Below are 16496 nucleotides of genomic sequence, written 5' to 3'. Positions count from 1 at the left end.
TCAGATCTTCTCAAAAATAAAATGTAGGATATATGATGAATTTACAGTCAACATAATACTTGAGTCACTTCTGTTTATGCATAAGTGTGTAATAAGAAATCCAATTGTTATTATTTTATTTATAAAACCTTTACTCAGTTTTGCAGTCTTCCTGCTAAGTATTGGAGTGCAGAATAGCAAATGATATCAACTGTTCAACATCAGGTATCAACTGATCAACCATTTTTTATATTTTCTAATGTGAAAGTGAATGTAAGTATTATATTACAATTACAGAACTGGAAATTCCGAATTCAATTTTGTTGTACACCCTGAAAGACCACAGAAAACTGGAAAGAGTTCTGAATAGATGAATGACTAAGTGGTAGTTAGTGGTGGTGGTGGTGGTGGTGGTGATGTAAACACAATTTTTATTAAACTATTAAAACTAATGATAATTTTTTTTTCTATTATATTTTTTGTGGTGTTTGGGTTTTTTCTTCCAAACGTAAATATTTACTTATTACATTATTGAGTTTAGAATTTATTGTCTTACTATTATTTTTAATATTGTACATTTATTTGAATAGTTTTAATTAGAAATTCTTTTTTAGAATAGTTTTTTGTCATTTACTGTGTGTGAATGTGTTTTGGGTGTGGTGGTGGTTGTGGTGGTAGCGGTGGCGGTGGCGGTGGTGGTGGCAGTGGTAGTGGCATTGGTGGTGGCGGCTGCAGTATGGTCATGGTCCTCCACTAAATTCGCTATTGTAGGTGTGTCTTGGTTGTTGTGTTCAATTAACAGATCAAGAAAATATTCTTTATGCAGGGAGTAGTAAATATCATTTTTAACCAAATAAATGAAAGAAAATAAATGTTAAATTATTTCTAAACAGAGATAGTATGCTTCGTTGTACTTACTTGAAGATAGTTCATTTGTGCAGAATTGGGCAAGACTCCGAGTTTGTATGTTCCATCTTGAAGCAAACCTTTGAAGTCTGTGAAAGGTAACACAGCTTTCTTTACAGTCAGAAATGAGATGAAGGTAGCGGAGTAAGCAACAAGAACAATGACGCCAGTGAGGTATGATGTGAAGAAAACTAGACGACAAGACCAAGAATATGGTGTTGTATCGTGACCTGTGAAATAGAACTTTTCTTGAACCTCAAATATATATGAAGTTGCTTTCTTCATACTTTAAAAATCTCATACATAGCTTAACAATCTCGTAAATCATGCAAGTCTGGCTTTTAACTATAGCTCCCTGTGAAGCAGACTTTCAAGGGAAAAATTGTTCCGAGGCTGGATATTGATCCCGGGACCTTTGGCTGAGCACACCAATGCTCTACTGACTGAGCTACCCAGGAACTGCACCCGACACTGTCTCAATTTTTCCCTTTATGTCCCCAAACCTCAAGTGGGCTGACAAGATGCCAGAAACCCAACTTTGAGTGCATACAAACTCTGTGTGACTTAAATTGTGGTCGCAAATTGTTGTAACCTAATTTTTACTTTCTTATTGCATGCCCTCTAAGAAGGAAGTAACTTAAAGTTATAAAGAAGAGATTTCGAGATTTTCGGGGTACAAGTTTTAGTATATTTCATTTTGAGGAAATAATTTTTAGCATGCTGTCTATATATCTGTCTGTCTATCTGTGTATTCCACAATTTTTCCTAACTTACAGAATGAGACATAAGTAAGCTAACCAAATATTTCACTGATAATTTTATTTACAATCAATCAAAATAAGAATACAAATCAGAATTAGACTTTTAAGTATTCCACCATTTTCTAGAATTTAACATTTTCAACGTTTCAGAACTACATACAGGTTCTAATATGGGGGAGAATGAGTTAAGTCAATTTAGTAAAAATTTACAGGAGAAATTTGTAACTTCACAGTTAAGCCATCTTTGAGTCTGTAATACAGTACGGTAGTCTACTCAGATATTCTTGAAGAATATAAAATTATTATTTGTAGAAAATCATAGTTGCTGAGAGCTAAAACTGGCTGATATATTATATTTCAAACTCCAATCCAGAGCATTTTACGAAATTGACTTGCGGACACATTGTTCTTCCGGTGTTTTACTTACATTTCATAACACGTAATTATTTTACAGAAAAAGTTATGTTGAACTGCTTGCTTCTAAAGAATAAATCGTACCCACAAATTGTTTTAACTCTTACGTAATTTGTTCAGTTTCATATGGTTTATTACAAAATGTGTCATTGTTTTTAAAGCAGTACAGTAACAGCGTCATTAAAGGACACTGGTTTTCGGAGGCAAGCATGGGTAGCTTCGAATTTCCACCATTTCAAAGAGGGTTGCATCTTAACAATGAACACGTGCTATATTTTCGTTTACTCACATTTTTACAGCAAACCTAATTTAGAGCAAAATTGATTAAGAATGAATGACATTTCATATCTCCTAGATTTTAAAATACAATCGTATAAGTGTAAAAAATGTATAAAAGAAAAATGTATGTAACCCAAATACATTAACATGGAAAGTAGCCAATAGAAACTTTTGCTGGGACTTCAGAAAAAAACGTATACGTGTGAAAAACATATGAGTGAGAAACGTATAAAAGAAGTTTTATTATACCATAATTTTTTTAACTAATGGCTGGTACTTGACTTTCGTATTAATAGCATAACAAAATAACTTTAAACTGAACTCATTTTGTACAGTTACACATTGTTTACATTTACATTCATGTTACCTGTGCTAGTCATACCTATTAATTACAGAAACTGGCTCAGTTTTATTTTTGCTTATCTGGGTATAATGCTAGTGTTTTCTTAATGGAAAGTCAGTGAACTGATGAAAGGATTAGGATGTAAAGTGACCTCCGTAAAATTAATTTTAATGTTGCAACATAATTGTAAAGACATTACATGTGTTCCAGTTTATGATTACCACATGAAAGAAGCTGTTCTATTTTAAAAATTCCCAATCTGATAAGTGTAGTGAACATTTGTTCAAAGATGAATGACTAGGACTTTCTAGGTATGTATAGATAAAATCTAAGGACTATCGGTACATTATTAAAGAGACAAAAAAGGTACCAGCTTGGGATGGCATAAAAGTAGAAGTGAAGTATTTGCTGGAGGATGACTCACTGACATTCACGCAAACACTGTTATTAAGCAAATTTGTCTCCTAAGAGCTGGAGCAAAATGACAGCTTCCGATAAAGAGGTTCAATTTTTTAAAACTTATAAGAATCTGAGCAGAATTAAGAAATTCAGGACATTTGCAAGAAATTAAAAATTCAGGCAGGGCATATTTCTTGTACAAAATTATTTTTCAAATTCTCACAATACAAATTTTATTTCCGATCTTTACTTGTACTTACCTTGTTGACAGAAACTAGCAAACACACTAATCCAGGAATTGCAGATGTTGTATTTCTCAACCTCTGGGTGACTTCCGTACCTGTCTCCAAGAAACCACGTTATAGACAGGAAGAGAGTCAGTATGATCATTGTTGCGATTATGGTCAGCCATAGGTCAGATGATAAGGGTGCCAAAACGTATTCCCATGTAATGTCGTCTAAATCACTTTCTTGTATGAATACCGACATCCTAGTAACATTTTGAACGACAGATCAATAATTTACTATATACTGTATTTCTTTTGCTATTATTGCTAGCAATAGTACTATTGTAACAATATCGCAATCAACTCTATCATTGCCATTAATATATTGCTACATAATACCAGCGCACAATCATAATAATTTCCATAAAGGCGGTGAGGTCCTTATTATAAGAGTAAAGAAATTTCTTTCCATAAGTGTAAAGTTTCCCCGGATTGAGGTTGTGGCTGATATGTACATCTATTATCAGACAGTACATCTCACTTGACGATATGTGTCAGAGAAAGAACAATTGTTTGTATGTATCTGAAGTCTGACTAGTGTAATATGTAGCTGGTCAGTGATGTATGCAATGGAAGGGAAAATGAACTGATCACTCTATCCCTTATCTCCTGGCTTAGTTTCTTCAATAAGTGATGTCTTGTTGGTATTTTTTGTGAGGTTCAGACCTGTCTTGAGACAGTTGACTAAACAACAAGTATAAAGTGTTTGATGACTTCAATTCTAAGATTCAGGTGAGAAAATATGCAACTGGTGCTGAGAAGTATTAGTCCATAAGGGTTAGTTTCTTCTGCTGCGACTTGGCTAGCTGTTAGCAGCAGTATTGAGTCTGTACAAAATTTACGTCTCTGACTTTAATTCTGTTCAAAATTCAGCATGTACCGGTACTAATAATGGTGTACCTACTGGAAAAGTTAATTATCAGAACTGCATAAAAATACCTTTTCCAAAGCCTTCTTAGAACTGTACCATGTTACAAAATATCTGTAGATGCAGTACCGGTAATTAATCTTTGTGTCATTATGACATTATCTTTAAATAACTTGAAAACGATTAGAGTTATCTCAAAACAGATTGCACCACTGTTCTTCTTTCAGAAAATTTCACATGATTTTGAGTAGTACCTACATGACCCTCTTTCTATTTAAAACTTACAGTTACCGATACTGGTAACACCTATAGTAATCGAAAATCAAGCATATGAAAGATATTCATATGGTTCCAGACTTTTGATTCACTCTGTATATTATCAAGTCAATCAAATTGCAATCAAAATTGCTTCTAACTCCATAGTCCTGCTTGCCAATGCTATCTCTTACAATCATTGGAAGTCAAAGTTTTGGAGGGTCACATCTGTATCACAGTCTAGTATATACAGTCGCGAAGCTCAATACGTAGTAAATATGCAAACATTAGGTAGTTGCTCACCACTAGGATCGCTAATATCGCCTCATTACAGGCAATGCAAAATAGTACCGTCACAGTCTATTGTTTCTAGCACCTTCAAAACTCAAGCTTCGTGACTGTATATAGTAGACTGGGTCTGTATGCTGTTGAGTATTGCCATGTTCTTTCATTCTTGCTGGGAGGTAAAAATTGTCTACCTAATCTCTATTAATTGTAAAGCGTTGTAAAGAGCCACCAGTTTGAGTTAAAGTTTGGGTTGTGTTATAGATGCTATAATACCGGTACTGGATTGCAACTCATAAAATGTCACAGAGGAGCCAAGAAAATATCAGCTTACAAGGCAGAGAATACTTCATAGATAAATGATCACAGTAAGCCTACAGTATATGAGTAGATTTGAAATTGTGGGAATATTTGCCATGAGTATGACGTCATCGACATCCAGTCCCAATGAACTCTTATCATGAAAGCTTAGACTGTTCTGTGATTGCCATCGGAAATAAGGAAAGTCAGCACTATAATGTCGAAGTTGTTAAGGATCTATATTTTCCTGCACCTTCATGAATGTCTTTTTGGCTTTTGCGTTTCTAGTTTTCCTTCCTTCAGTTGTAAACAGAAACAGTCTTGCGAAATTCCAGATACGGTATCAATATAAATTTTATGTACTGGTACTGTACATAATTAAAATGTATAGCCAACAATTGTACTTACGTTGATATCAATATGGGTGGTAAAAGAGAGACAACAGACATTCTTTCATCAGTGAATATAAATCTTCCAACACCCACTTCAACCTTATTGTCAGCTGTCAAATTCATAATACCGTTCCACTTTCCCTCCTTATTTCTTGAACCATAAGATTGATCATCTGGAACAGTATAGTTGGTCCTGTAAAGAGATAATTTTATCACCGGTACTTTATTATTAGACTCTGTCTCTCAATTATGTCTTTGAATTGGACCTACAACATTTATTATGTGTATTTAATTCTCTGTGCTGATTATCTGTAGGCTTATTTTCTCTCCCTAACTCATATTTTCTCCGAAACATCTTTTTAGACTTGAAGAATATTGAAAAACGTGTTGCCATGAAATTCCGAAATCGATTTTTGGAACATCATTGAATTTTATTTTTATATTTCCTATAATGATAAATTAAGAACTGTGATTTTTAAGAACGAGAAAACTTTTTGCACAATGTGACTCACTCACTCACTCACTCACTCACTCACTCACTCACTCACTTACTCACTCACTCGCATTCCAATCTGTCTCACTTTTCTATTTTCGTGTTTCTCTTTTGTGATTTCCAGTGATCTTACGTGAAATTCATTACTTCTTCCAAAATATGCCAAATTTCTTGGATTTCCCCACAGAATTTAATGGCTGTTCGGTCTTCACAGGCGTAGATGGACTCAATCACTTCCTGAAAGATAGCGAATACATATAAATTAATATTAAATGAAAAATAAGCTATATGTAATATTATGAAGTCATATGTGATAATGATGCAACGTACATAAGAGTTTACGCCTGACTGTAAGATGATTCCTTGAAGATCTCCTCTTCTTTCATGAAAGGGAATGGTGGTCCAGGAGGCACCATTGCTTAGACTCCAATTTCCTGTATGCTGAATCTGCAGTGGTAGTGTCCTGTTCACGTTGTACACTTCAATAAGTGACACAACTGATCCGTTCTCTGCCACCAAGAATTCACAGTTTGGTGGGATATAGATTTCAGCAAAAATATACTCAAGTGGTGTTTTCTTGTCCAAAAATAGCACCCATTTAGCATTCGACATCCTGTTTATTATGGATTCCTGAAATAAATAGAATTCTTTTGAAACTCTGGCAATACTGGATTTACGAATTAGCATAAGGATATAATATTTTAATAATGAAAATAAGGTTGTGTTACGATTATTTCGGTTGTCTGAGTGCTGGTGCGCAAAATGAATTTTCTTGATGAATTATTGAGCATCATGCTGTGAGATTCGAACTGTGAAACAGAAATTGAATTTTGTGTGAAATTTTAGAATCTTATATTGATTCACATACATTTCTATTTCTGTCACTTTTATATGTAAGCCTATGTAGCTGATGCCTACCCACTTCACTTGCACGATTCGGATTCTGCATACTGCAGATAGATGGCAAGACTGTGACCCATTTTCAAGTTGTACACCACTTTGATGGGCCACGTTATGCGTGATCTGTGAAGAATTATGTCGTGTACTTGGGTGAGTGTATGTGTAAGTGTAGTGTAGGGAGTGGGTGAGGATGATGATGGTGAAGAAGGGAGAAGGGGAAACCCGGTGCTGGCACATAGCCTACTCCTGTAAAATAGCACCAGGCTTAACGTCTGATGGACGAATCACTATAAACAGTGACATATGCCTTCTCTTCATATGCACTGCAGGGAGATTTAGGATTTAACTGAGGCATATTGGTGCACAATTTAATGATTGGAAGTTGTGCACTGCCATCTCTCCTAGTCCCGAGGTAGAAATTTTACATGAAAATTTCTGACTCCGCTGGGAATCGAACCCGACCGGCTAGTCTGGAGCAGATGCGCTACCACAGAGCTAACTCGGCAGACTTAAATATCGAAATAATATTAGAAGTGATTCTCGTAGATCTAAGGACGAAGAATGACAGCTCGTATTTTGTATAAAATTGTGAAAACTTATAATATTACCTATCATCATTATTCTCAGGTATTTTGTACAATTTTATAATTTTAAATTGTGATCTTTAATTTAATTGTTTAGATTCCTCTAAGATTAGAAGAGGGCGTGCAATACATGATTTCTTGAATTGCATAACAGAAAATTTACATTTACTTCATTATCATTAATAAATAAGTTGTCAGACCACCATCAAATTTGCAGTTGATAATGCCTACAGAGCTATTCTGTCCGTGGTAATTAAATGAATTGCTCAGTCTCACACGAGACGTGGTGTCTCACATTCTCTCTTATATTCTTTGTATTACCGGTACTTTGTCAATTCAATAATGTTAATGTGTTTAATTTACGACTTCAAATGCTGGGTAACTTTCGGTGCTGGACCTCGGACTCACTTCACTGGCATTATCACCTTCATCTCATTCAGGCGCTAAATAACCTAAGATGTTGATAAAGCGTCGTAAAATAACCTACTAAAAAAAACGACTTCAAGTATATCATTATTTCAAACTCTGATCCACAAAGTGAATGTGAGGTTTAATCGACTGTAATAAGTAATATAAGAGATGCTCGATATCCTTCAATTTAATCATACTATCAATATATTTCTCCTTTTATCCTGTTCCTTCCTTACTCGTTTGAGAAATTTATAGCAACATCAGGTATGCACAAATAGCAAAATTCCCTGGTTGTTCGATCAGCAAGGTGCAAGACAACAAAAGGAACACCCCATGTGTAAACTCTAAGTTCGAGAGGGAGGTAGACCTCCCTTCCCTGCTGGAAATCGAACTCGGGTTCTCTGTAATTGTGGCTGGATGTGCTATTACTTGAACTAGAGCAGAGAATATGTTGTGTGTTCTTTCATTTTAAATATTTTATAATATATAAGTCCTTACAATGAAATTTTCTAAAATCTTATACCATCTTGAATTTTACTCCAGATTATTTTATCAAACCTGTTTGAAGTAATTCCATAACACTCCATTGGCCGAGAATATTACGTATAGAGGGAAGCAGCGTTGTTCATCCAGAGTAGTAGCAAGCGATTCTCCAGAAATGACTGCTATTGTTATTTTTCTCATTGCTGCAAGTGATTTTATTTTATGAACATATGAATATTTATTTGTACCTGAAAGGAAAAAAAAGGATTGTGTAATGTGGAAAAAATATTAGAAATACCTACCGATATCGATTTAATGATTGGGTTTTTATTTTCTCATTAACTTACGCTAAACATAAAGAAAAAGCATCGAGATGCTGCTGCATAAAATATATTTTTATTTTTGACGTAGAACTACATTCTACCCTGAGTGGGAGTACGTTCAGAGTATCGGAAACTATAAAAGCTACGTTAATGATTTATTTATAGTTGAATAGAGGACAGATGTCACTTCTTAACAATATATAAGCCAGTTGGACCAGTGCGTGAGAGGCAAGATGGGTGCATCGAAAATGCTTTCTTTAGCAATCTCGACACAGTCCAGTGATATGAGTCAAGGCCGATTGCGTTAATGTGACTTGAGATACTGAAGCAAGTAGTACCTCGTTTTGTAGCTTAAAGACAACGACATCAGTGAATGAAAATACTGTTTATCTGCGAATCAAATTACAAGAGTTACGAGACCAGTTTGTGATGACTTTGGAAAGTTTTATTATGATATTTATATAATTTTAAATTTTACTGAACATTTTCCCTTTATTAAATATTTTATTAGTTTACTGACTTTACAGAGTTTCATAATTATACTGATATGATTATCACTCATCTCTTACCATGATTGGTAGATGGACTAATTGCAGCTCAAATAAACGTAATTTACAAACATATCCTTTTTCTAATGAATGAATGAATGAATAATTTTTCTATTACAGAGCCACATATAAACTTTACACGCACAATTTAAAATGGATCAGGATTTAAAAATAAATTGTATTTGGGAATTAACCACACGAAACAATCATAGATCACACTCAGTGGCTAGAGTGCTGGGTTCATAATCCTGTGGAATCGAGTTCGATTCCCGGCATACTCGATTCATAACTAGTGTTAGGCATGCCCGTGGTACAGGTAACACAGTGGTTTTCTCCAGGAGCTCCAGTTCCCCTGTAGCATCCTAACAAATCATCATCATCTCATCCCATTGTGCGTGTAACATAGAACAGTCTCCTATAGTGCACCCTGGGCAATGACACTCTCGGTAAATTGGTCTACAGAACTGGCTTCATAATGGTAAATGATGAACAGTCAAATACCCGCCATTAGTAAAAGAATAATGATTCATTATTTTAAAATAATAGGTATTTATAGAGAAAGTAGTATTGTGACAGGACAATGTAGAGTGAATTTGTTAAGTTCTCAGAAAATGATATTCATCAGCTCTTGTTTATTAATCACATTTAACGTTATGGCAAAGCAACGTGACAATGACGCTGTTTTGGAGTTTGTATTGACATAGCAGTCAAAGATTAGATGACTTAGGCTACGACTTCCGTAGTTAATGAAGTAATGAGAATCCTGAACGAGCAAGGCTCTAAGCAAGGAAGCGAGGAAAGCAAGAAAAATATACGGGAAAATTTTCTTTCTCACATCACTACTCAGCAGACGTTGTCCTGTAGAGACGTGAGCACTTCTAATCGAGATTTTGGCCTGTAGAGACATCTGTCCGTAAAATTTTTAATCAGCTTTGCAAAACCCATTACAATTGGTCGTAAAGTTCGGAATCAGAGACAAGGATATTAACTACTAGCACTACGTAAAACGAAAATGAATGCTACTTACTTTGCTTAGGATTTGATTGCAAGAAGTACACGCACGATGAGTGATAGTGGTCCAACACTGCCACAGTAACATTAAGTACCATGTTGTAGGACATAGGGGAAGCCGCCATATATGCCACGATGGATAGGAGTAGCATAGAAGTTTTGAGGAACATGTTTGAAAGGTCTGATTTACAACGAAAATGGAATTATTTTCAGAATGTTGTTATGAATAAGAAAATTATGTAATTCCATAAAAACAATGTGTTGGTTGACCCTTTGCTTTGCTGACACCTCCAGGTATAGTCGACTATGCTAGTCTCAGTGTGAAGTATTGAGCTTCTGATATGTTGGCACCTGAAAATAAAACAATCAAGAGAATCAATTATACAATAATTTTCGTTTGTTTGTAACAAACTAAATGAATAACAAACAGTTAAACCAGAAAAGAAAATTGGAGTAGGCTGTATTGGAGACAGCCTCAAGTTCTATGCATGAATACGTCACAGATAAAATTGCTGTTAAGGTAAACGTCGGCACTAACAATCAACATCTCTTCTTTCCAGAGACTCTGAAATCCTGGTGTATCTTCTCTGTGTTGGAGCTCCAGGGAGTAGCCACTTGTATGCAGTGGAAGTAAACATGTCTGTTGCTGTAGTAACCATCTAGCTCTATCGTTTCCTACTCGTTGCTTATATCCGTTCTGATTTGGATATGGGTTTACATTGTGAATTTTCTCTCTTCTCTCAACTTTACTCGGGAATTTTTTCAGTTCAACTTGTCTACTGCTGATTGTTGCTCAATTGAGATTGTAGCCTGGTTCGTTTAGAATCGTTTTACACCACTTCGAACGTTCTATCGCTTCGCATTCTCGAGTTACACTGCCTCGGCTGCCACACGACCCGCCAATTCTGTAACTTCCTCCCTCCCGCGTATCGCTAGATGACGTCACCTGCTCCAACTCAAGGTCACATTGGGTACATTGATCCTTCGTCTCTCGATTGCTGTTTACTTCATTGGAATTATGTCTTGTAGTTTAAAAATTATGGTTGTGACAATACTGGCCTGAAAATGTGTATGGTAGGTCGATTTTCTGGGATGGACCGAAATTAGATGGGTTTTAAGGAATATAAAAGAACACAATGCATTTTTGGAAGAATAAATGTATTGTATATATGTATATTGCACAGCATCCTGTCTGTTTCTAGTACACAATGTTATTGTTTATTTGATAATTTTGCCTTTCACGGCTTCCATATTCAGTAATTTGTGTTCGTAGCATTGGAAGATTGTCTCCGTCTCCGCTTTCTACATTCTTTAACCCATGCATAAGTTGATTAATAACTTTAGGACTTTCTTCTTCTCGTTTACGCTTCGTATATTCTCGTATATAAGCTACTTGTTTCACTAATATAGCTTTTGAATTAGACATATTGTTGGTGTTGAACAATCGAGCATATGCAGATTCAGCGGCGAACTTCTGCTAGGCAAACTAGGCAACTGACTATGATCCCAATCTTGGAGGGGGCACCGATAAGGAAAATAATAATAATAATAATAATAATAATAATAATAATAATAATAATTATTATTATTATAATTATAATAATAATAAGAATAATAATAGTGGTATTTGTTAGTACACTATAACACACGTTAAATAAGTAAAAAATAAAAATAAAATGTGTTTTCTGCTAAATTACTGAAAAGGGAGCAAAGTCAATGGGTCTCTATGTCCGGGTCTGTATCCAGTGCCGATATTACTAAGTTTACTAGCATGTTTATTAACTTAACAATAATTATTTGAACTGCAGCGAATCTGAAAATATACTAAAGGCCGTGAAATACAGGGTGAGGCAAAAGTCTCCATACAAACTGTGATACAGTGATGTAGGTTGTCTGTTTCCATTTCAAGTAACTAAGTCAGACTAGAGAAATGCCCATAACAATGAACGAGCGGATTGATACCGTATAACATTTCTGGAGGGGAATGGTAACACCCGCCATGTAGCGGATACTTTTAATAAGACGCACGAAGCGCAAATTACCCACGATACCGTGGCCAAACTGATCACCAGACCTCACTCCCATGGATTTTTAACGTTTGGGGCACCTGAAAGCCTTATGTATCAGAAGAAGATTCGTGATGTCGACCATCTGAATAAAAGAATAGCACAAGCTTGCAAACAGATATCAGAAAATGTGTTGTCAAGTCTTCATCGTGAGTGGCAGGAATGCATGTCACTTTGTTGTGACTTGCAGGGGATACATATCGAACATACAGTATATTGTAATGTATCTGCTGCAGAGTGAGTGTATCACCGTTTGTATGGTGGATTTTGCCTCACTCTGTAGTACGTAATTATTTTATAGTCAATATGTCTCAATCCATCTCCTACCCTTTAGGAGAGACGAATGCTTAAACGCGCTCATTCTAGTAAAATTCCATACATGAACACATATATTGTTTAAACCTCTAGTAAATTTAATGTAACTGTATTGTATTTACAATAAAACAACTTTCTGTAGATATCCTTAAAGCTTCTTATTACGTTTAGATTTTACCTTTCTAGCTTATACCATTGCTTTGAAAAACACAATACGCTTTAGCCCAGCGACACACAGGAATCTATATTGTATCTAGCAGATAGACGTATAATATAAGTTAAGAAGAAAAAAGATTATAGTCTCAAACATTAGATTCCTTTCTAATATGCTCTCGTTTTCTTCTTACTTTCAAGTTGAATATCGAGATATTTTCATTATAAAATCATTTCAACTAATACAACACGTCAACATACAGGGTGATCCGTTTGGGGAGGCATGAAATAAATACGCGATAACATGAGAACTGTTACCATTTATTTTTCAATGATTTGTACATGCATTGTAGAAGAATGGGAGTTTTATCCAAATTAGGCCTCAACATGCCCACCATTGAGTGCACGACACAATTCATATCGTGAGGATAATTCCTCCCATGTGCGATGTAACTTAACATCTTAGGCGTAGCTTTTTCAAAGGCTGAAAAAATCTTTTCTCTGATATCATAAATATCCCTGGATCACTGTGCTTAGTCATCATTCTTTACAAAACCCTACAAAAAGAAATGAGGTTGTATCAAGCCTGGTGAATTTGTAGGCCACATATTTGATCCACCTCGACCACACCATTATTGCCAAATGTGTCATCCAGATAATCACGGACGTCTGCTGCCTAATGAATTAGTGCACCGTCCTGTTGGAACATGATCCCATGTTAATTATTAGCTATTGCAGCTCTGATTCGGAAAAGTTTTTTTAACATGTCCAAGTATGGTCTCCTCTACGAAGATGTACGGTCCATGCAGGTTATAGCAACTAATCGCTCACCAGACATTAACTCCTCAGTGAGCACAACCATAAAGCAAAAAGAGAAATGCTAGAGAGTTAACAACGATTAAAAAAAGTCTTACATTTAATCGCTTTAGGCTATAGCGTAGACTAGCTTTATACCATAAAACCTCTTATACGAAGTATAAATAATACTATTGTTTATTAACTTCTTCTCAGTTAAGTATTAATGCAATTTTCTTAGCTAGTTACACAGAATTACGATATTTTTAAAACACGGACTGTCTGTTTTGAAGAAGAGATTTCAGTTCTCAAATCTTTATTCTATTTCAGGCTAAAAGTATGCGAGAAACACTTTTTCTTGTGTGATTGTAAAGCGAGAAATTTTTAAACGTTTGTGTCCATATGGGTAGTCAAGCAAAATTCACTATCTTAATAGCTATATATGTCGCACATTTTATCATATAAATTCTTGCTAGTTTATTTAATACGTTTCCTGATATACAATATTTTCGTTGTAACAACCATTTTTCCTAATTTGGTACATTTGAGAACAATCAAACTTTTACCTTCTACTACGTAAATTTATTTTCATGTTTCCTCACGCATCGGCATTTTGTCTTGGATTGTTTTTGACATTATAAGGACGAATACACGCAACTTGCGGTTTTCAGATATTGGTCACTGTATAAGAAAAATGTTTTCACACGTAATACTCTTCCACAGTTGCTGTTTTCTGTATTGTTTTCTTATTGTCGTCGGTTTCATTTTAATCCTTTAATTTGACGAAATCAAAGGAATAAGTGCTGTGACTACACCTTTATGAGTTCTGTCTGTGTACTGAAAGCGACTTCATTGGAACCGATGCCGTGTGTTTTCACATTCGGGAACGATACTGGCGACGTTGAACCGATTTAATAAAAAGATAACATTGCACATCTCACGCAAGTTGGTTCCCAACGATCAAACGCGATTGTTTCATTCTTGTACAAACGAAATATGAGATGGTTATAATTAAATTGTGCCTACCTAACGAGCTATGGATGGAAAACTATTGATCGGAGGAAAACTCATTGTGAACATTTTGGATGACTTGCGGGAGAGAACTTAACCTACTCATCATGTTCCTCAAGCCAGATCTGGAAAACGTACTTCTCCGTAGTCATTTTATAGGCTGTGTTGACGATATCTACAAAGAAAGCGACTGTTTGGAATTCACAATCATTCAGTAAAAGGATTGGTAAGGCACAATAAGCCCGTTTGAGGCTGCGGTGCTAGACTTCGAGCCCCTCATCCGTATAAAAACATAGACATCAACATTATTCCATAGCATCGCCCGATCTCCGGATGATGACGCCTAGAAAGGAACTGCGTTGCCTTCTCGAAACCTGGATTTTCAGCGGGCCTTAGTGTAGTCAATTTTTGTGGGTTGGAAATGTGCCTCACTGAAGATCAGCATAAAAGTTCTCAGAGCTAGATCTCGCCCTCCCCCTTGAGGTTAAAAGAATAGGCTAATGTAATTTCAAGGTGTATGAGGCTCCTAGCTTCCTATCTTAAGGGGGAGGACCTACAGGAGATCTCTTTTCTCATATTATTTTAAGTGGAACCTATATTTAGCTAACATAGTTTCATATCAATGTACAAGCCTTTTAAAGGCAAAATTTTCACTTTTGCCCTTTATGGTACAGTCACATATATAAAACATTAAAAAAATGCAGCGTTATAAAGAATATGATATATCTGCTTTAAATAAAGCTAAAAGACTATTAATAAATCAATTTTGTTTGATGATTTTTTTAAATTTTAATTTTAATGTTTTTGTTTTTATTTTTATTTTCCATTTTTATAAACAGAAAGAAAAGTCGCAAGTCTATTTTTAACTTATTATTTAATTAGCAAATTGGCAATTTCCTCTTACAAGATTATTCATGTATAATGTGAGAATATGTCCTGAAAATTTTATTCAATTACCTCTATTATTGTCTGAGATATTACATATTAAATGTTGAAAAATGTAAAATAAACAGACTCCGGATATTCAAGGGGAATGAAGCGCAGCGGATATTTAAAAATGGCGTAAAAGCAATTATTTTCTTCCTAACCACTTTGAAATTTCCCTCAAATGAAATCATAGTATGAAGTATTTTTAGGCTAAAATAAAAAAAAAAATGTTAATTTTGACACATATTTGATCATTCCTGTAGGTCCCTCCCCTTAAGGGTGTAGGTACAGCTTTTAGCACTGAAAAATTGGCCATTTGAAATATTTACTTCATCAGTGTACGAAGCTGATACATAGTTGCAAATTAATATGTGGAAAATCCTATCTTTCTTCAATGTATTACAAGAATTTTCAATTTCCTAACACGAATTTAAATGCATAATTTAATCATTCAAAATGGCGGCTATTCGTTTCGTCGTAATCCAGATTTTCGCCCTTTACTCAACCAATTTCTAACAATTTCATGGTCTGATTTCCATTTGAAAGCAAAGATCACTTAATGGATAAAGTATAATTTTGTAAACTTGCACAAGCATTTCGTAAAATAATGTTCAGTAGTCTAAGATTTATCGTAGATAATGGGTTTTCAAAATAGAGCTAGAGGGAAAAGAGTGTTAAAGATATAGGCCTACTGTAATATGCAGTGTAGTAAACCTACCATGTGGAGCGTCTTGCATCAAAATTCATAACTCTAAAAGTATTACCGGTATATATTGAAATAATTGTTTCACTAAAATAAACTTCAATAGTTGATGCATATTTTTAAAATTATTTTCAAATATTTTTTAAGGTGTTAAGCTGTACCTAGCTCCTTAAACCAAACTATAATTTTCTAAGTTGAACAAGAGAACAGAAGGTGGTTTAATGAGAAGACCTTCCTGTCACCTTTTTACAAGAAAAAAAAAAATCTGCGCTGTATCAGGGGTACTGTACTCTTGTAAGCAGAAT

At 35.0% G+C, this 16496-nt stretch overlaps 1 protein-coding gene across 1 annotated transcript; it reads right to left on the bottom strand.

Moving 5' to 3' along the window:
* Nucleotides 1–609: 609 nt before the first annotated feature.
* Nucleotides 610–10566, bottom strand: LOC138715711 (glutamate receptor ionotropic, kainate 3-like). Its single transcript, XM_069848767.1, has 8 exons — nucleotides 10238–10566; nucleotides 8415–8587; nucleotides 6292–6591; nucleotides 6095–6198; nucleotides 5485–5661; nucleotides 3342–3571; nucleotides 898–1115; nucleotides 610–708 (listed from the first exon to the last, which is right to left on the bottom strand). Exons 1-8 carry the CDS (start codon nucleotides 10389–10391, stop codon nucleotides 610–612), a joined length of 1455 nt encoding a protein of 484 aa, XP_069704868.1. The 5' UTR covers nucleotides 10392–10566.
* Between the last annotated feature and the right edge of the window lie 5930 nt (nucleotides 10567–16496).

This window comes from Periplaneta americana, chromosome 15, assembly GCF_040183065.1.
Source record: "Periplaneta americana isolate PAMFEO1 chromosome 15, P.americana_PAMFEO1_priV1, whole genome shotgun sequence".
In the NCBI taxonomy this organism is placed as follows: Eukaryota; Metazoa; Arthropoda; class Insecta; order Blattodea; family Blattidae; genus Periplaneta; species Periplaneta americana.
Note: the sequence above shows the minus strand (reverse complement) of the source record. Positions and strands in the feature narration are given on the sequence as shown.

Bases quoted from the DNA above. Each gene is read 5' to 3' on its own strand.
- LOC138715711 (XM_069848767.1), bottom strand. From the start codon at position 10,391: ATGTTCCTCAAAACTTCTATGCTACTCCTATCCATCGTGGCATATATG. The intron at 8,588-10,237 runs GTAAGTAGCATT...TTTTCCTTTCAG, and splicing joins GCAATCAAATCCTAAGCAAA to GTACAAATAAATATTCATAT. The intron at 3,572-5,484 runs GTAAGTACAATT...AAATGTTACTAG, and splicing joins CCACCCATATTGATATCAAC to GATGTCGGTATTCATACAAG.